We start from the raw sequence: 20,648 nt of genomic DNA, 5'->3' as shown, positions 1-20,648 counted from the left end.
GTGACCAGGATCTCTTGTGGCCTTCCAAAGTCATTTTTGGTGCAGGTGTAGGCTACAGACAAAAGGAAGAGAGAACAAGAGGCATGGCCATCCCGAATCCCAAGGTTTCCTGAACCAAAGTTTCCTGAAACCTTTCAAAAAATCATAGTGGAATACATGGCCGTGGCGCAACAATGGTGAGGAGATGCTGTGGTTCACTGGCAAGGCAGGAGTTTCTGGGCGAATAGGAAAGGGAAGAGACAACATGGAGTTGATGGAGAGGTTAATCTCCCCCTTGTCTTTCTCCTCCTCTACAGGTGTTACGTAGAAGACAGAAGCTCCAAGGTGGCTTGGTTAAACCGTTCTGGCATCATTTTTGCTGGAGAGGACAAGTGGTCCCTGGACCCTCGAGTAGAACTGGAGAAGAGAAACCCCCTGGAATACAGCCTGCGGATCCAGAAAGTGGATGTCTACGATGAGGGGTCCTATACGTGTTCAGTGCAGACGCAGCATCACCCCAAGACTTCCCAGGTTTACTTGATCGTGCAAGGTAAGCAACGTGCCGGAGAAGAGAGCAAAAAGCAAAAGACACAGTGGGTGGAGGGGTCTGTATTTTTCTTAGAGAAACCCCAGAGTCAGTAGAGTCAGTAGCCTGTGCATCCCTTAGGTTTGCAACAGGAGTCAGCAGGACTGTCCCCTTGCACTGTGGCGTGGCATGGCTTTGCTCTGCGCTCAGTCTGGCCTTTCAAAAGTTGTGACAGAGCAGGGGACACCAGTGATGCCCAGACATATTCTAGTATGATGCAAACCCAGCTCCTGGCTCTGATTGTTCTGGCGTTAAGGGGAAACATTTGTTTATAATGACACTTGTCAGAACATCGTGTTTGTCTCATCTCTTCCCAGAAAGCCCTCTGGTTTCTTCGCCTCCTCCTTCCTCAGATTTCCTTTCTTTTTGCTTGTGTCAACAAGCTACTGTGCTGTGGTTTTTGGCCCTCTGTCGTCAACTCTTTGCAAGGCTGGGGAATTAATTTTCCTGGGTGTTTTTCTGTGCTGGGTCATTCGTTTGCAGGGTGTGCTGTTGCTAGGCATGTGTGAGACCTGGTACTTGAGGTAGCTGCTGCGTACCCTATGTTGCCCTCTCCTTTTTTAGCCAGCCTCCTCCTCTGTGTGTCATAGGGAACTAGAAACTTGGCTATCTGAACCAGCATTGTCTTATCTGTCTGCCTGCATTTGCAGTATAACAGAGTAAATGCGTTAAGGAGTTCACCAATTACAGGTAAGGACATTATGGAATTTAGTTGTTCCATCCTGTCCAGACCAGAAAACCAAACAAGGGAGTTTACTCTGTTTTGTTTTGTTTTGCATTTAATCTTCGTGCTATTCTGTCTATCTGCCTATTTATCTAAAATATTTATAGAGCAGCTTAGATAGATAGGTATGTATGAGTGTGTTCAATACATATTACAGACATGTTCAGCTTCTAAATCATCATTCAGGCAGGAGTTTGTTATTTCTCCTGATTTTTCCTGTAACTCAAAAGGCTCCAGCTTTTATTTCACCCAGCAAGTGTTTGAATTGTTCTGGATATAAATGCATGCCCAGAGGGACTCTTCCTCTTGCTGGTATTGCTTGGCAAGCTGAGGGCTAACTAGCAATCCGAGTGTTCATCTGCACACCGGTGCAGTCCGGGTGTACGGTCAGAGGTGATGCTCTACGTGCGCATGGAGCGAGACAGAAGGCTCCTGGTTTAGCTTCTTGCGCAAAGTCCTCCCCCAGCGGTGTGACAAGTGGCACACAGCAGCACGCAGAGCCACTCTCCCAGCTCGGCTGAGTGTTTGCCGCAGCAGCGGGCTGTGGACTGTGCCCCCCAGCCCTGCAGGTGTACCCTGCCCGCTGTAGCCGTGCATAGCTAACTGGCTGTAGGTGGGTTATTGCTGGTAAAATCTCACAGGATACAGTTTCCATTTACCTGTCAAGAAAAATACAGGTATAAATTAATTTTAGAGCCATGCACATGTATTATTAATTTTACTTGTGCCTATTAGCTACGGGCCTAAGGAAAGGAGCAAATCTGAGCTCTCTCGCTTAGCTTTCACCTAAACGTGTGGGTGTCCAGCTCTGAACTGCTGCCACCTTTCTGAGGATGAGGAAATGTGGGTTTTGGCACACCTAAACTCTGGATGCCTGTAAACAAGGTATCTGTGGATAATCTTTGTTCTAATGCCTGCCACAGATTTAACAAAAGACCTCATGCTTGCTTTTAAGCACCGGGTCCTGTAATACTGTAATTAGTTGAAACTCATAGCTTTGATTTTTCTAAAAGTGAATTTCATCTGGTAAAAAAAAAAAAAAAAATGCCAAGTAAAATACAAATGAAAAATCCTTTACAATTTGGAAGAGTAGACTCATCATTTTAAACCGTGTTTTAAAAATAATCTTAACTAGTAAAACTAATTCATTAGAAAATAGTATATGTTAAAAAATAATCTCTTCCCTCTTTGGGTATCATTTTCTCATATTGATTATTATTATTCTCAGATTTGCAGGTTGTCTGCCTGAAAAATAGTCTGCCGCTAGTACAAATGAAAGGAGTTTGGATATTGAGTCATGCTAAGCTTTTTGGTGTTATTTATTTAATGTAGTTTATTTACTTGGTTTTGTGCTGATAAATTTAAAAGCATGGGCTGTGTAGAGCTCTGGGCATCCCAAATGTAAAAATAAATAAAAAAAAAAAGAAAATACAGCTCTTGAAAAATTAAATAACAGGTCAAGCAATCTGTGCGGTAATCTGGCGGGAGGATTTCTGGAATGGTGGTCAGCGATTCCCTTTGAACAAGCCCAGGGAAACCGAAATAAGGCAGGGTCAGAGACTCCCTGCTAGCTTTGCAGCTGGCACGGCATCACTGGCGACGCCTGGATTTGTCAGTGAAAGACCGTGCAATGGTAGCTGCTCGTGCCCTGGAAGCAACAGGCTGCCTTAGAGACGTGCTCAGGCTTCCCATCCTGCTCCGTTTGTGCTGCCGGGGGTATTCCTGCTCCCCATGCTCAGGCTTCCCATCCTGCTCCGTTTGTGCTGCCGGGGGTATTCCTGCTCCCCACTGCACTCTATACCAAAGACACGTCCTTCATCTCCCCCAGTTCAACTCCCTCATCTGTATAGCCACTGTCAAAACCCAGCTCCTATTGCTTGTAGAAACAAACGGGATAGCTATACCAGAGACTAACAGGTAGGTGGATACTGGAGTGATGCTGGAGCCCTTATAACTCGAGAAGACCACTTCCATGCCCACAGTGCCACTGAAATAGCTGGGCTAACGATTCACTGCGTTTAGATGACTGCAGGCTAATGGAGTTGCATCCTAGGAGCAGGTCCTTCCCTCCTTTGAGAAAATCAGCTTTCCCTGCGGTGAGCTTTGCTGGCCAGAGCTGCAGGAGTATCTCACAGAAAGAGGGACATCACCTCTCCAGCGTGGGTGCCCACGTCCTTTAGTATTTCCAAGGAAAGAGCCAGCTGTGCCTTGTCGGGCAGCACCAGTCTCTGCACAGCCAGCCTTCTCGGTCTGTGCCTTTCCTCTCTGTAAGTGTCTGTGCTCACTGATAGGATTGCTCCCAGCTGGGGCATGTTGCAGAGGTCTAGAAGGGAGGTAAAGAAACAACACTTAAAAAAAATTGCCACTTGATAGACAGCTAAAAGTAGAGAAAGTTCTCTTCATAAGTCTTTCCTCCTCAAACTTCAAGCCAACTCCGCTAGCAGAAGTAGGCATTCCCTGCCAAAAGGTTGGTTAGTATAACGTGGCCACGAGTTGTGCCGTTCTGACCCAGGTGGGCAGCACTGCGTGCAGGGGGGTTGGACGGGAGGTACCTGCCCCTGCCCAGCTCAGTTGCTCCCAGATGCTGGGGCTGCGCTATCTGCACTGGGGTGAACACATGAGGGGGCTGCTCCGAGCCACCACCTCACTCACAGCATCTCCTGCTGCTTCGCTTGGGGTGTGATAGCAAACCTCCCTGTGAACTACCCCAGATGTTTCTGTGGTCATCTCCTCAGAGGAGCAAAGACCTGGAAGGACCCACAGGAGGTGGTCTGGTCCTTCCCCATGCAGTGAAACAAGATCAGCTATACGGTGGTTGCCCCTAACATGTATTTTTTGAAGACAACCTGTGCCTGCATAGCCATTATTTCACTCTCCTTGCACTTGGAAAGCTTTTATTAACATATGATCCTAATTGATTTTGCTGCCAATTATTTCTGGTCCTTCCAGGACACATCATGGTAATTTCTTCTCCTCTTCCTCAAAACTACCTTTTATCTGCTAAAAGCCCATTAATCCCTGTGTCTCCAAACTCTCTGGTCCAGCTTAACAGGCTCACTGCTTCTCACACATCTGCTTTTACAACCCTCATGTCATATGGGTTTCACTACTGTCTGATTTGTCTACATGTTTCTTTAAGTGTGCTGTCCAAAACCAAATCAAAAGTCCCAGTTTAGGACTCAGTCATGCAGATAAAAATACCAGCCGTGTTTTGCATATCATGCTGCACTCACCTAACTCCAGAATGAGGTGAGATTTACCTTTCTTTTATAAGAGCACCTAATTGCTTTTGCTTATTCAGTCTCTCTGCTGCTTTCTAACCCTCTCTTACTGGTCTGCGACACAGTCTGCAGCTCGTTCCCCCCTTCTGTATTGGAGCATTAATACCCCCCACCCACCCACCCCCACCCCTTCCTGGGCATACTGCCTTGTGCTCACTGGTGTTGGATGCCATCTGGTTGGTTTCTCCATGGAGACCACTTCTTCAGTTTACTTATGATCCTGGTCTCCAAAGCACTTGCAACTGCCCCCAGTTCAGTGTCATCAACTAAAGCCTGGTGCCATCTCTCTGTTCCATCATGAAGGTGTTAATTAAAGTATTGAAGTAATCAGGGCACAAAAGTGGACTGTGGTAGCAACCCACTAAAACCTCCATCCCTGGTGGATAGCGATCTGTTGGTTGCAGCTCTTTGAAGCATCCTGATGGTGATTTAACATCCACCATATTCTCTTAGCTTATTCCAGAGACTGTCAGGCCTTATGAAGTCAAGATATATCACATCATCAAGCATACTGCTCCTGCAATATCTGCTATGCCAGATATCCTACAAAAAAAGGGAATGAAGCTGAGGTGACATGATATGTGCTTGCCAAAAGTACATTGCTTTTTTTTTTTTTTTTTCCTCTCTTACTGTATTATTATCCTCTAGGTGCTTATAAATGGGATGTTTAATCGTTCATTCCAGTATGTTCAGTGACTTGTTCCAGGAGAACGAGTCATAACGGGGAAGTGGAGGCTGCCCCATTCCCAGCGTTACTTTGAGTTCTTGTTCTTTTAGGGCAATGTCCTCAAGCCCTTCTCAGGCATTAAATATCAGTGGAGAAAACTCTGTAGTCCTTACTTTTCTCATGTGCAGTAAAGACTTAGGTCTGTCTAAGGCAGGCTGAAGGAATGACTCGCGAACAGGAGCAAGCAGATGGTTGCCGTGTTTGCTGCCCAGAGCCTTTACAGCAAGGCATCATTGTGAATGGAGATGGCTGGGAACCTTTCAGTTGAAACTAAAACACTTCACTAGTTTTGGCTTTGTTTAAAATTTAATCAGGAAGGTTTTACAGGTTGGAGATGTTTTTTTCTGGTCAAAGTTGGGTAGAGAAAAAAGGTGTAGCATTGCCACAGCTTATCTAAAAGCTGGAACATTCAGCAGAGGTATGGAGAAGTCACGCTTGCATTTTTGCTCGGAGCCTGGAACTCCTGCGGGCTCACTAACATCTCTTGCAATTCCCAGTGTTTGGCTGTTGAAAGAATGTGAGCTTGCCCTTGTTTAATGAAAAAAAAATAATAATGAAAAAGGCTTTGGCATTTTGGCAAAAAAAACCGCAACAGATTTGGAGACTTAAGCAGCAAATTTTCACAAAGAGGAATTCTTGTTTACTGCCCAGCCCTAATTACAAACTCAAAGTCAAATGTATAGGAGCTAAAGGGCAAATTCTGGTTTTCTTTCAAAGTGATAGGCATTGGTGTGTGAAAAGAACCACAGGGTGTAGCCTTTCTCCGTTATGCATTGCTTTTGTAGAGCTCCTTGCTTGCAAAGATTCAGACTGACCATTCATTGTTTCAAAGTGGTATAAAGATGTATTCATTGTGGCCAGGATCTAACCATAGAAAATTTATTACTAACTGTGCGTGGTAGATTAGCTGTGCCCCCTCCCAGTCCAGTCCTCTGTAATTAAAGGACTTTGTGAGGGTGACTGGTAAAGCACTGGTGGAGAGAAATGCTTTACCCACAAAGGCAGCTTGTTTTCCCCTGTGTAAGCACTGCTCCGCCAGCGAGTCCCTCGGTCGGAGCTGGGTCTAGAGCTGAGGAGAGAGGGTGCTGCCCATCATCTGCTCAGCCCTTGTCCTCATTGATGAGGACAGCGGTAGGGAAAGATGACAGGGAGAGATTATTCTTTAGACTTTGGGACTGTGAGAAGGATTTCCAAGCAGAACTGGAGCAAGGCACATGAGCATGTGCATATAGGAGGCACGTAGGAACCTGAAGCCAGGTCTCAGGTGGAGGTAACTTCTGCTGGTCACCAGCCCGGGACATGAGCCCATGAGCCAGAGCGGGGTTCATCCAACCCAAGGTAGATGTTATCACTGGAGTGGGTCACCATGGACTCTGCCATTCATGAGGAGAAGCACTTTTCTGAGGCACAGTCTGGCTCATCCTAAAGTAGCTGTCCAAAATTCATGAGACGAATTGACCAGTGGGAATAACGGTGTCCCTCCACTGGCTGTAGTGGGGAGCCTGGGATGAGCAGTGCATATGATGCCATGCATCCTTTCAGTCTTTCCAGACCCCTTGCTGTCATTCTCTGCTGGAGTTTATTCCCTGCCAGAATCCGGGGCCGGTGGCTGTCAGTGCTTGCAGTGGATCACTGGGAGACCAGAGCCAGACTGGTTCTGAGCTCAGCAGAGCTGTGGTGGGAGCCCATGCCTGTCTTTCCCACACCTCTTTGGCCAGCACTGGAAGCAGAGCGGTTTGAAGACAGCTGAAACTATTTTTCCTTTGCTAGCCAGACAATAAGGATTTTGGAGTCAGCTGCTGCTCTCCGAGAGATGTTTGCTTCCCCGCTTTGTGGGCGCAGGGCCCAGAATTTGGAGGGATCTTTCTGAGCGCTAGCACTGTAGCACTTTCAATTCCAGTGAGTCTGCAGTAGGTAAGAATGAGCACAGACCACTTTGTCTTTTTCAGGACATAGCCCCAGTGGGAAAATGACAGCGAATTTGGCATGCTGTTGCAAAGAATAATGAGTTAACATGGGAGTATGAATTTTCTGGGAGGAAGAAAAAAGATCATTTTACTGGGAGCGGTTGGGGGAGAAGAAGAAAAGATTGGAGGGAGGAGATAAATTCAGATTACCACAGGGACTGGGAAAGACAGGACCAGCATGCTCAGAAGGAAGTGACAGCGGATGGGTTTGATGGGAAAAATAATCTGAGAGAGCAGGGAATCGTCTTGGGGAACTGAAGCACGGTAGATCTTGTTGCCACCCTTCCCCTGTTACCATGGACTGTAATTTCCTACCAGCGAAATAATTCCAGGATTTCAGGCACACAGTAGTATTGGTGGCATGCTTTCTAGGTTTTCTGTACTGGTTCGCTTTGCCCAAACTCATAAATTGCAGGAGGAGATTGTGCCTGGTGCTTCATAGGTTACCAAGGAACTTCCTGCTGCTTCCCATCTAGTATTTTTATGGCCTCCCCATAGTGTCCTGATGCCTCTTAACTTCTGTTTTTCTATCTCCAGGCATGGCTGGAATGTTGCTATGCAGCATAGGGTTTGGCTCTGTTATATAGGTTGGATCTCAGCACTTCTTAGTGCATAAATCAGGAGGTTTTTCTGGAAATATTTTGATGCTTGCTTTGCAGGTGCAGGCAGGAGACAAAAACAGAATACTTGAAAAAATGCTTACTCATTTTGGAGAAAGAAGTATTGCATAAAATACATAGAAGGCTTTCCTACGGCTGGGAGGAAAGATCTTGATATGATAATCCAGCTCCTTAGTGTATATAAATCAGCTTAGCTTGAGTGTCTCTTTAAAGCAGTATCAGCTGAATTTGTGTGATTTTGTCTGATCAGCTGATTCTAGATTCAGACCAGCGCTGTGAAAGATTTTGCCTTGTTATTTCTCAGGCTGATAGTCTCAGTCTACTGTCCCAAGTCTTAGCCCGGACTGTAAGGCAATGGAATAGGAACAATATTTTGCTGTCAGCTCCAAACACGGCAAGAACCTAGTCCCACCACCACGTCTGCTAACCCTTGGCAGAGTACAGATAACCGTTAATTGTAAAGCCAAGCGTGTTCCTGCTCCCGCTGCTGAAAAAGCTGTGGTTGTGGTGGCCCAACAAAATTGCCTTGACTTTTGACCTGGAATTTGACTCGATCTGCCCACCACAGAATATAGCCCCTTGGACATCCTAAGTCATAAATTCCCATTGCTTGCTCCCTTCCTGATGGCCCCAGTCTTGTCAGTAGTGAGTGAACTATTTTTTTGCCACATCCTCTCCAGATCTTTTTTTTTTTTTTTTTTCCCCCAGGAAAAAAGTGCTAATGTAGCCAGGAATAAATATCTTACTCATTTTACACAGCAGGCCTGTAACTGCTTAATAGCTTGAAAATAAGCAAAAAATGTGTTTCAAAAAATTCTCAAAAAGATCTGATCTGAAGCATTGGATTTCTAACCCAAAATAATGAGAGAAGATGCATAGCTAGTCTCCGCTAGAAACTTTAGGATCAGCTTGTCTTTTTACTTGCGATACAGCTGAAAGCTAAGGTTAATCATGCTCTGTCTCAGATCAACCTTTTCCGTAGCTTTACTGTCCACTTTATTTTCTTCTTTTCATTTGAAAGAAGCACTGCCAGGTTGAGGTTAGCCAGATTTGTGGTTCGCTCAGCTGAGCTCTTATTATATCCAAACCCTAGAGATACTGGGAGTAGCTTGGCTTCCTAAGAAACAAAGCGTGTATGGGTTTATTTGTACGGTTATGCTGTTTGCCTGCCCTTCTGCTTGGCAGTCCTCTGCTCAGCTCACTCCAGCACCCCTCATCCCTGCTGTGACCTTGCCCCAACAAGAGCTCCTGCCCCTCAGATCCCCACCAATGGATCCCAGTCTCCTCCTGCATCCCTTACCAAGGGGATGCGCAGAAGCCTGTGTGGTTGCAGACAGGTCTGGAGCCATGCACGTGCCAGCTGGCGGGTGCCACCTAGACTAAAACTGGTCAAGATCTTTGAAGGTTTTCCAAGGTACAAGGCATCAGGACCTAGGACACGTAGCTGCGGTAAACCAGGCCTTGCTAATTCCAGCGTTTGTGGAACAGCGTGTTCCTTTTGTCTGTTTTTCTTACTTCACTGGTGCCAGTGGAGCGATACTGCAAATCTGCCATGCTCAAAACTCCATATGGGATGAAATTCCAGATTCCTGGAGTTCACCGGCTCATGTTCTGTGGTTTTGGCTGCTGTGCTGCTGTCTACACTCATTGTAGCTGTGTGTTAGTGGATGAGAACCTGGATCAAAACCTTGATTCCACTGAAATTAAAGGGAATTTTGCTTCACTGGAGCCAAAATTTCATCTGAAATTGGAATTGGCCAGGAACAGATTGTAAAATAAGCCTAAATTGAGCCAAAAGTTCAAAAACAACATCAAGACTTGTAGAAAGAAGCAAATTTATTTCCTACTTCAGAAGCTTCCCATTTTACTGTTTAATATGGATTAATTACAGAAGGAAAGAAATTAGCATTTCAGGAAAGGGAAAAAGGAGATAGTATTTCTAAAATGAGACTGTCCTTCTAAAAGTGACTTGACGGTTTGAAGAACGGGGAAAGGCAGGTAGGCGTAGTCTTTGTGCTGTGCACTTGCTACAGCATCTTCATGGTGCATACTGACCCCAGCCGGCCTGCGATGACCATGTGCTCCTGCCATTTGTCTCTGCCCAGTTGCTGGCTCTCATCACTCCTCAACGGATGCGTACCCTGTCTTTTTGGTGTGTATGCATGCTATGCCCTGTAGGATGAGCCTCCAGCTGCTTTCCAGAAAAACAACAAATGATAAATTGTATTAAGTAATAGGTTTTCAGGGTTTGGATTTTGATGGCTTTTTCAGAGCTCCAGCTCTTCTTTTTATCTTTAGAAACATTGAAATTGCTACCCCAACAGCAGCTCCTTACTCGCTAGAAAGTGAAGAAACATTCTGAAAAAAATAATGACTTAATATCACATTTCCTGTATAGCCACTAAAATGTCAGGAGTTGGTTGCTTGGGAAAAAAACCCTCCAAAATAACAGAATAGCAGCTTGGTTTAATAAAGACTGAGATGTGATAGTTAAGGGGAAAAAATAACTTGCCAAATGTGCGCACAACAAAATAGACAAAAAAGATACAGATACTTAGACATATGGCTTCCATTTACAGAGTATTCAGACAGGGAGCACTTTCTCAAAACCCAACCACAGCTTTTGAAAACGTCTCTTAAAAAAACAAATATTAGGTTAAAAAGTGTTAATCTCCAACAGAAGACAGGAGGAAGGTTGTTCCTGGGAAGGCAAGGACGGTTGGCGTGGGCAGTGTGAGGGAGCACGTGGCTGTGCTCATCAGCAGGGCTGGGTGCCTGCCAGCCACAGCCCCGGCTGTCGGGGGGGGCAGACCCGTGGCAGGAGGAACCAAGCCCTGCTCGAGAAGTCGTAGCGGTGTGTGAAAGTCTGAGAATACGAGCAGAAGCTCGGTTTGTTTCTCAAAGGCACATAGGGAGTGCCGTCAGTTGTCTGCCTGCCTTTTGCTGAAAGACCCTTTGGAGATCCCCAGATGGGGGCGTGGGGGTGGGGGTGGATGAGCTTTCTCAGTTCTATATCAAAAAGCTGGGGCTGCTGACGCTTGGGCAACGCTACGTTTAAAATTGCCTCCTCCTTTATGTATCACATTTCCCTTACATCGTCTATTTGATGGCGTGATCTTGTATTTCTCCGGTCTTCCATCAGATCTTCTAGGAATGTCTTAATTTATTATGTGGAGACATATAGAAATGAGAAATTTTTGAAAAATAAAACTTTCAGGGCTCCTCAAACAGAAAAGTAGACTACAGCTACAGTTTTTCTTCCCATTCCATGAAGGTAACCTTTAAAAAAAATCTGTGGAGAAAAAAATTGGTAACTAGGGAGGTCCTCTGTAATGAAATGAGAATTGGATTTTGGTGATAAGTTTTAATTTAGGGCAAATAATTTAATTGGAATGACTCATTAATTTTGGGGTGCGTAAATTGGGCCTCTGGCAGCCTATTATCTTCTTTATTCCTTTCTGAGGCTTCTCTGTCAGCAGTATAAGAAAAGCCTTTTGCCTTTAATAAGGTGACACTCCCTTTGAACGTGCGGGGAAGGGACTGTCATGGTGCTGTGATTTTAACATAATGGCACCTCACCTTTGGGTGCCCTCAGCTTGTGAGCCATTCAGGCTGTAAGATTGTGGACTTTCTTCACAGCATCCTGGCAGGTGGATGCTTAGCTGTGCACCGGGTATGGGTGGTGTGGTGGGCCTGGGGCATCTGGCCGTGGTTGACTTGGGCATAAGGAAGGTTAGCAGCTCGCCTGGAAGGTCAGGCACGATCTGGCTGGTGGATGCGTTGACAGAATTGTCTGCAAAGAGACAGACCTATGTCACCAGAAGAAGTTGTATGTTAAGACTAGACTACTGTGAGCTGTTGAGTTAGTGGGTGAGTGGGACATCTACTCGTGTTTTGGTAACTGGGAGGTTCAGCTCTCAGCTTTGGTACCCACCAAGTATATCCACCAATGCGTTAAGTGCAGATAAGCAAAGTAAGGCACAGAGAGCCTTTCAAAGGGAGAGAAGCCAAGAAGCAAGATCCTAAACCTGAAATCCACATGGCCCTCACACAGGTGTCACAGCAGCAGCTGTAGTCTGGAGAGTCTCTTCAAAATTATTTTCCTCTTGTTAGACTGATGGGAACGTGACTTTCGGGTATGTTCCTTTTTTGAATGCAAAAAAAAAAATATATTTGTAAAGAAGTAGAATAAATCTCCCCTAATAACCACAGAACAGACTTTGCAAGGTAGAAGCCTTATGACCTTGGCTATACAAATCCAATGATGATTTTAGGGATTATGAATGCGTAGAGCTCCCAATTCATGATTTTACCTGAAAGATTAATCCACTTGTTGACCTACAGGAAAGAAGTAAAGAACAAAAGTTCATAGGGAGACTGCCCCTCATTAACCTGTTTGAGAGAAGTGTTAACGGGGTGGCAGCGACTACTTCTCCTACTGTGTTTTTAACTATTACAATTATGTTTCATGTAATTCATGGTATGACAGGAGAATATTTACAGCTGTGCAAAGCCTGTGGACCATCTTTGCAGTTGAGATTGATACCTTGGCTATGCCAATACTCCCTCTGTGGGTAGTATCACAGAAAACCCTGAACTCAGACTGGCTTGTGTTCATGCTACTTGATGGTACCACCTTTTGGAATGGATAGGTCATGCCCACATTGCATTGGGCACTGGTGGGGGGTGCTGGTCTCCTCCATGCTCCCCGTGGTGCCCCTGTGGTCCTGAGACATGCTTCCTTTTTGGCTGATTGATTTATTATATTTCCTGGTTAAAAGTGCTTGAAATAATGAGAAGGCTGGGAGACAGCCTGACAGACTGGTCTTTGTATAACCTGATGCCAAGACTGCGTGTTACATGACAGAAGAGTGCCTGGAGGGATTTGAAAGCCCAGGGCCTGTAGAGTTGGTGTTGGAGGACTTGTGCAGGTTGAGGAAATCAAACTTGGCATTGTCTACATGTCTGGAGTGGGCTGTCCACGTCAGCTGTGCCTGCTTCTCCTCTGAGAGGGGATGCACTAGTTCATTCCAGGAAAGAGCCTGGGAGTGATGTCCTGTTTGTGTGCACGGCTGTCCAAAGGGCTGGAGCAAAACTAAGGGACTGGGCTTTGCTCTCTGGAGCAAAAGAGAACAAATCACATTGACAGTATAGACATACCCATCCAAACTCATAAAAGGTTCATCTCATTTTAACAAACCGAGGGTGTGTACATAGTTCTGCTATATAAATTGCACAGGTGTCCTATAAGAGGCAGGACTAAAATCCAAGTCCAGAGATACACATCTCTGTCACTTAGCCTTTGAAGTGTCACTCCCTTCAGGCATTGCATCTCTTGTCTGTATGGACGCGGTCTTGCAAACAGAAGTGGAATACTACAGGTGAGATTCATCACACTTAATCTTAGACATCTAAGCGTTAGTAGCACAAATCTAAGCTAGTCATCTGGCCCTCATCTGTAGTCTGCTGGGAGAAGTTGGCATCTTACTCTTTCTGCTGTCTGCCTTGAGATAATGTGATGGATCATCCCCCTGGAAGTCCCTGCTTCTCTGTTTGGACTACAGGAGGAATGTGAATGACTTGGATTTACACAGCAAACTTTTCAATGTCGAAAATTTGGTGACATGAATCCACCCTGTATGTCAATGCAGAAAAGATGAAACTGTAAGAAACTAGAGACTCTGGCATTACCCACAGCCTAATACTGTCTCCTCGGCAGCACTGACTGGCCTTGACTCTTCCTCTTGCCATAACCTGGAATGTGTGACTTTAAATAGTATAACAATACCTTTTCTTTCAGTCTGTATTCTGTCCTACACTGGATAACACTTTCAGCTGTAATCCCTGATGTATTTACCTGTCCTCGTAATGGGCAGCTGCATTCCCCTCCATATCTCTTGCTTTAAGCCTGACATAAATTCGCGCAAGCTCTCCCCATGGAAGGTTGCCATCTCCTTGCCTGGATACCCTTGCCTGCTGCTTCCCGCTGAGCCAGAGGGTAAGGCTGTCCCCTGAAAAGATTTCTGTTCTTCCTGCTCCCAGAGCCGCCAGCCCAGCAAAGCCCTGAGGTGCAGTCTGAATTTTTCATGGAGGAGTAATGCTACTTTAGCCCAAACTGTTCCAGGGTACTCCATTTTTACTCCTGGACTTGATGCTGCTCCTGTCTCTCTAGTCCTTGAGACATCACTGGTGTTAGACCCAAGTGCTTCTTTCGCTCTTCTTTGTTCTTCCCGAAGGGAGAACTATAAAAGATTTCAGAAAGAAACACCAGATATTTAGTCACTTGCACCTGCAGTTCTCAGGAGCTGTGGTGACTGTTGTGTGCCAGTGCTGGATGCTGCCATGCTTGTTTCCATCACTGCTGCTGCAAAACGTCCGTTAGTCCCTATGGATTTCACAGTGTTACCCTCTTCTTCCTGGGGTTCAAGAGCACCCTTCCAGCCTTTTCCACTCCCTTAAAAAAGCCCACAAACAAAATCCCCACAAAACCAAAAAAAACAACATCTAACATCTCTATTTTCCTAAGCCTATTGGTTTTGTGGGCACGTTTCTGCCAGCAGTTGCAGAAACTTCCAAGTCTGCACCTGAACAGCAGAAACTCTCCCCTCTTTGGCTCCCAGATCAAATCAAATCGCTGTTTATTTCATTGCCCTGATAAATTTTTTATTAACTGTGTTAGAAGTCTGTGAGGAAGAGAGAGGGGGAAGAGAAAGAAAAAAGCTGTTCAGGAATGTAGACTGGGCAAAGTGCCCATGATTAATGGGGTAGCAGTGACCAGCGGGTATTTGAAAATTCACCAGTGCCAACTGCCGGGGGGGGTTTTGCTGCCTGTGACAGCTGGTCATCGTTACTGGCTTCTGCCTGTGTCTTAGATCTGTGTCTTGTACATCTCCTACCAAGCCACTCTCGGTTTCTGTTTTGCAGGGACATACTGAACCAATTAGAGCATGTTGGATGATTGCAGGGATGAGTGGACGGTGTTGGGTAATATACAAAAAACCCCAATTTCTCTTCTTACTGTAGCCCTAATTCCCCTATCTCAAGATGAGCTTAAACCACTGTCCCAGAGATAGGCCTCCCTCAGCATCGTGTGAATGTGAATTGAATTGCAGCTTTGCAGCTCTGCCCAGCCGCTTGGATATTCCTTACTCATCCCTGCCACAGGGCGCTTCGCCTCTTCAGCGATGGTTGCAGCCCATTTGGAGTGATAGCCCTCTTTAAGGGAGCAAATCTCACCTTTTCACGTACCCTATATGTGTCTGCTGGCCCACACTGAAATAGTAAACACCTAGTCTTGATGCAAAGTTGCAAACTCAGAAGGTTGCTGCTGCACAGTAGCCACTAATGAGGGCAAACTGAGACTGCTGACTGTGCCACCCAACCTCAGGGGAAGGGTCCATAAGGGTAAATGCCTTGTATGTGTCTGCCAGGCGGTCATCTAAGAAGCACCACGTCTCCTTCAGAATGCAGGAAATCCAGCAGATAGGCCAAAGCAGAGTAATTGATGTAGAGGAGGATCTCAGAACAGAAGGGTTAAGTACAATGCAGGCACATTCAAGTGGGAGGGAAATGGGCATAGGTTCCTCTACCTGTGGAGAAGTCAGGGGAGGGAAAAGCCTTGTATCCACTCTCATTTAAATTTTTGATCTGGAGCTCCCCACAAAGGCCAGTTGCTTGGCTACAGATAAGCTTTAGGTGTGTGAAGACTTCTTTAGGACCTGGAGGGGTCTCTGAGGCAAAATGCACCCTTGGTGTCTGACAAAGGGAACACATGACATAGAAAATTGTCATAGATGCCAGTCCTTCCAGGTTTTTGTAGTTTCTGTCCTCTTTGGTCTGGTACACTCATCCATTGGCCTGTTCTGGAAGGGGAAGCTCAGACCACTGATGGAAAGAGCTGTCCTGAGCTCTTAGGAGATGTACGGCCATGCCTTCTCAGGAGCTTTCCGGCCCAGTAGTATAGAGCTAATAGCAAAGTGACCTGATTTTTTTGAAAGGCATAACTGGGCCGCACTTGACACCATGCAGGGAGAGATGGAATGTTTTTTTTGTTGGGGTTTGGTTTTTTTTTTTTTTTTGGATGAATAGCTTTTTCTTTTCATGGCAGCCTCAGAAGCCTTGAATGGGAAGAAATTGTGATTCTTGGGATGGATCTGCCATTCAGTTTGAGAGGAGGCTGAAGTGGGTCTTGAGGAATGTAGTTCAACTGGGGATGCTGAGCTCAGGAAATAAAGAGGCTAATGAGTTCTCCAGACTAAAGCTCCTGTGGGACAGCACCTCAGCAGGGAAGTACAATAACAGCATTGTTTACTCTAAGTGCTCTAAGTATGAATAGGTATCCATGCTGTGAACTTTTTTTACTTTTTTAAATTTCACATCTCTGCGATAAAATGTAGTAAAAATTACTGGTCCCAAACCCAAGTACAGAGGTATTCCAGACTCTGTCCCTGTAAGTCATTGTAAGGCAGCCTACAAACCTCATGAGACACTAGCTGGCAGAGGGAAGGAGGAACCCTTTAATTGGATCCAGAGTGTTGTAAATCAATGGGAAGATGCTTCTCATAACTCAACTGATATTTTAGTTTATCATCAATTAAGGTTGCCTCTTACAGGGTCTCCAGGTATGCCACAGTTCAGGTTCCTTAGTGAATTTGTTCATTAGAAGACCAGTCACTGGATTGCCTGCCACGGTGAAGCAGGTATTCTTGTCATACATCAGTTTTCTTCCCCTTCCCTTTTGCTGCTAGTGAGTTCTTGCCGTCCCCATCGTGTCTTCGTTTCACTTGTTCGCAGTGACACAAAATGTCTCCTGCCTGAGGTCAATCTCCCTGTGATAAAAGTCTTCCATAGAATTAGTCAGGCTGAAAGACAGGCAGATTTCAAAAAGGTAAGCCTTTGGAAAATGGTGGCAGGCTGTCAGTTCCCATTAGCTAGCGCTGCCCGGGCAGCCTGCTGACTCTTCACCATCGCAGGTGGCAGAGATGAGTTTTAATGAGCAGCAGAGGGAGTGGAGAGGGGAAAAAGAAGAAAGTAGTTTAGACTGGAAGTGATGCTTTTGGTAGCGGATGACATGCACAGGTGTGTGCATGCGTGTGTCCGTGCTGGCGTATGGAAGTATCAAAATGAAGTCAGCAATGACCGTGTGGCTTGCCGGGCCTCTCCGGGAGCTTTGTCGCACAAGTGATCGCATCCTGGCCCTTCTTTCTTTGGTGCTTCCTCCTGTCCGTTCTCCAGCACTATCAATCACTATAAGTAGAACTGTAACAAACTGCAAAGACAAATATGCTAAAATTTAAAAGAGGGAGATGGGCAAACCCTGGTTAAGTGATAATGCAGTGGAAGATGTAGTGTTTGAGAGATGGTTTACATCAATGCAGCTTGATTGACTTCACAGAAGTTGGCCTGATGTATTCCAGACTAGCGCTGGGGTGTGCCGGATTGGGTCTAGGTGCAGAAACACCCTGCGAACAACTATCAGACTTACCAAATATTTAAAGAAGTTGTGTACTTCTCTATGGAGGTCACAGCTAGGACTAACAAGGGCAGATCAGGAATGGGGATGTATTCAGCTGTGAAATAGCCTCCCAAGGGCAAAGGTAGAAGAGTCATTTCCCAGGAACTTTAAAGACTAGTTGGCCAAAACACTATTAGATATGCAGCAGAGAACAAACCAGCCTTTCCGAATGCCCCCAGCTCTGGAAGATAGAATAAGTGTGCAAATGATTCTTCTGTCTCTAGAGTACATGAACATCTGAGATCTGAATTGCTGCAGGTCCCATTCTTCTCCCTGGCATTCGACCTACATTGAAATTCTAATTGACTTAGAGTGAAGACTCGTAAAGCTTTCTCTTTTTTGCCCTGATGCTGAATCCTCAATGAAAATATAAACTGTCATTAGATGTTGGGTGGATGTTGAGCATAAAGGAGCTGGTTTAAGCTGAAAATTGCAAGGCTTATTCCAATTAGTCATTCTGCATATAAAATGTTCACAGTGTCTCTACTGTTAGTGGGGAAAGACATTAGTATAACTAAATACATCCCCGCCGGGTGTCTTTATTAACACAAAAGTTAATGCTGGGTTAGTGGTGGAGATGTTACGTACCCTGTTTATTTTTTCTGGACAGCTCCATCATCTTCCTCCCTACTGGGAGCCACTGTTACGTCTTCAGGAAATGCATCAGCTGCCAGGGCCCTGAGTGCACTGATTAGGCCTTGACCAGTCTCCCTAGGAGTATCCACCTACCCTTTGACAAGGGAATCCATGTAAGCTCAGGCCTGGATCTGTGTGTTAGGTGTACCTGTCTCCAGCTGTGCCTCTGGTACCATCTCTTGGATGGGCCGTGGACCTATGTGGTAGGTAGCTTGTCTCTGGCCTTGTCTTCCTGCATGGACCCTGGATCTGGTTCACAATGTCACCGCGTCTGGAACTGTTGATGAACCATGATACCAGCACCTGGCTTTGCCCACTCTATTCAGATCCTATGGAGCTATGCCCAGCTGGTGAGGGCACTGCCATGGTCATCCTCAGCACACGGTCAGTGCAAGCTGTGTGACTGCAAATTTTGGGTGGGACTTACCTCACCCAACTGTGTCCTTCTAGTAGGTGTCTAACCTAAGGTAGACTTGGAAATGGTTGGAAGGAACGGACCTCTCAACATCTGTTTCTCTTCATTGACCGTAGGGTTAGGTTAAAAAAATGCACTTACATTTAATGTCTTATTTTAGGAGAGTATATTAACTGAGGTGAATTACCTCTACCACTCTTTATCAGCTTAAACTTGATGTGTAAGTTGTACTCCAGTTTGTTTTCTTAAGAAAATCATGTTTATGCCTCTACCAACAGTCTGATTCTGATTGTCTCTAGGAGAGCAAATAGGGTTGCGTTTGTGTAAGCAGGAGGAGAAGTGGATCAGCACTAAAGATTCCCAATAACCTGAGACAAAACAGCTTCTTCCTCATTACAGCCTGTCACTAATGAGGTGCTTGTGGGCCTCCCAGTCCTTCTTTAGCTGAACACTAAAAATGTTCTGGTTTATGCATCAGAGGGACCCTTGTGTTGGAGGTGCTGCTTGCATCATGTATTATTAGGAATTGGAAGCATTTTCCTCTGTCTTGCTGTCTTTCCCCAAGGCTTTCACCACTCTCCCACTGCACATTCACCCCAGGGAAGGGATTCTAGCATACTCTTGACTCAGTGTTTGACCATTACACTGCTGGAGGCTAGGGTGAAAATTAGGATTGTAATTCTCTGTTTTGAGTTTAAAAGGGTTGGGGCTGTTTAGATAAGAAGAAAGATCCCCTTGCTTGGGCCAATAGAGCTCTCAGCAGCTCATGGCCAAAAGGAGACCCATCTCAAATGTTCACGGAACCCCTAATTGAAGCCCCCTACGAACAGGGGTAGAGTATCAGCAGTAAGTCTCAGGAATGATCAGGACGATAGCTCCCTCAGCATCTCCTACAGCATCTTTCCACTTCCCTAGGACATCTGGTTTTGGTAAGGCCACATCTTTTGAGGTCTGACAGTCCTGTTTCCTTATTCTTTGGAGCTGGACTGCCCGAGAGGCTTGACTTCTTCCTTGTTTGGGGCACAAAGGGCACACACACGTTGGGTTTGCTGTCATAACCATTGTGGACTGACAACCAGTACAAAGAAAAGAAGGATGTAAATCCCTCCTTGTGTTAGCCTTGCCCTGACCTGTCTAGAGCCTCAAGAAGACCGCTGGGGACTTCCACATTACTGTTGACTGTTGTGGGAGATAGACAAATACCATGACAGCAAATTCAAAGCTTTTAAATAGGTTAAAAAAATAGGTTGCACCTCATCCACAGGGGGAAAAAAAAAAAAAAGAAAAAAAAAAGTTGCATTCTCCTAGTTCCTCCCGAGCAAGTAGCGAGTTGTTGGCAGAGTTTCTGTGCCTGCAGGCATCACAATATAATGTGTCTCATAATGGCTGCACGCTGCCTGCTGTGAGCTGTGGGATTTGGAGGAGAGCAATCCAGGCTGGCCAGGACAGCAGCACACGGCTCCCAGCTGCCGTTGTCGTCCTATTACCTGGTGCTGCCTTCTCATCGCTGCCTACTCATCGAGTGTGAAGGTGATGTAGGGCTCCTCTGGCAGCCGGGCCAGCCCTGGCTCATCCCACCACGGCAGCTGTGGGCAAGCTTTGCCTCATTGTGAAGGGAGTACAGGAGCAGAGCAAACAAAATGTGTGTGACGGGCAGCATGCAAACAGGCAGCACTCCTGCTCAGATACTCAGTGGGGAGCTGCAGTGGCTGCTCCCAGTACAAGGCAGCGGGAAAGCTGAGGCAGGCTTGACTGAGTGATGTGAAGCAGGCGGGAGGGAGAGGAGGATTTGCTCCCCTTTGGAGTAGAGAGGAAGGGCGCTCCAGTATTTGGTACCTACTGGAGGCACCTAGATCCAATCCTGTGCTACGCATTGGGCTTCCCAAGTACTTTGGGGATGTCTTCTCTGAGCCTCAGCTCTTTACTTGTAAAGGGATGTGCAGAAGGCTTGTAGACTCGGGGCATGAGCCTTACAGGTTCTCAGGAGTGATCCCATGTTATCACAGGCAACGGTAATGAACCTGGAAAGCTCCAGTGCTCAAGCAGGCGGGGGTTTCTGCCCTAAGTGAAAGGCTGTAGCAGAAACCAAGCGTTCTGATGGCCAATCTCCTCCTAATTTCAGCCTAAATACCACCCTTGTGTTCTTGACCCAGCCTATCTTTTATCTACAGAGAGAATCACATCGGAGGAATGTCCCAG

The 20,648-nt window shown here is 45.9% G+C and overlaps 1 protein-coding gene across 5 annotated transcripts in view; it reads left to right on the top strand.

Annotated features, from left to right (window-relative positions):
- LSAMP (limbic system associated membrane protein) overlaps positions 1–20,648 on the top strand; it is a 314,354-nt gene that overhangs the window by 147,542 nt on the left and 146,164 nt on the right. For all 5 annotated transcript variants that reach the window (XM_027789958.2, XM_027789956.2, XM_027789959.2 and 2 more), the window contains one exon: positions 297–529. In XM_027789958.2, coding sequence (XP_027645759.1) covers positions 297–529 — 233 coding nt within the window. The remainder of the gene's footprint in view (positions 1–296; positions 530–20,648) is intronic.

Source organism: Falco peregrinus, chromosome 6, assembly GCF_023634155.1.
Source record: "Falco peregrinus isolate bFalPer1 chromosome 6, bFalPer1.pri, whole genome shotgun sequence".
Taxonomy (NCBI): domain Eukaryota; kingdom Metazoa; phylum Chordata; class Aves; order Falconiformes; family Falconidae; genus Falco; species Falco peregrinus.
The sequence above is the reverse complement of the archived record's forward strand: the minus strand, read 5'-3'. Positions and strand labels throughout refer to the sequence as shown.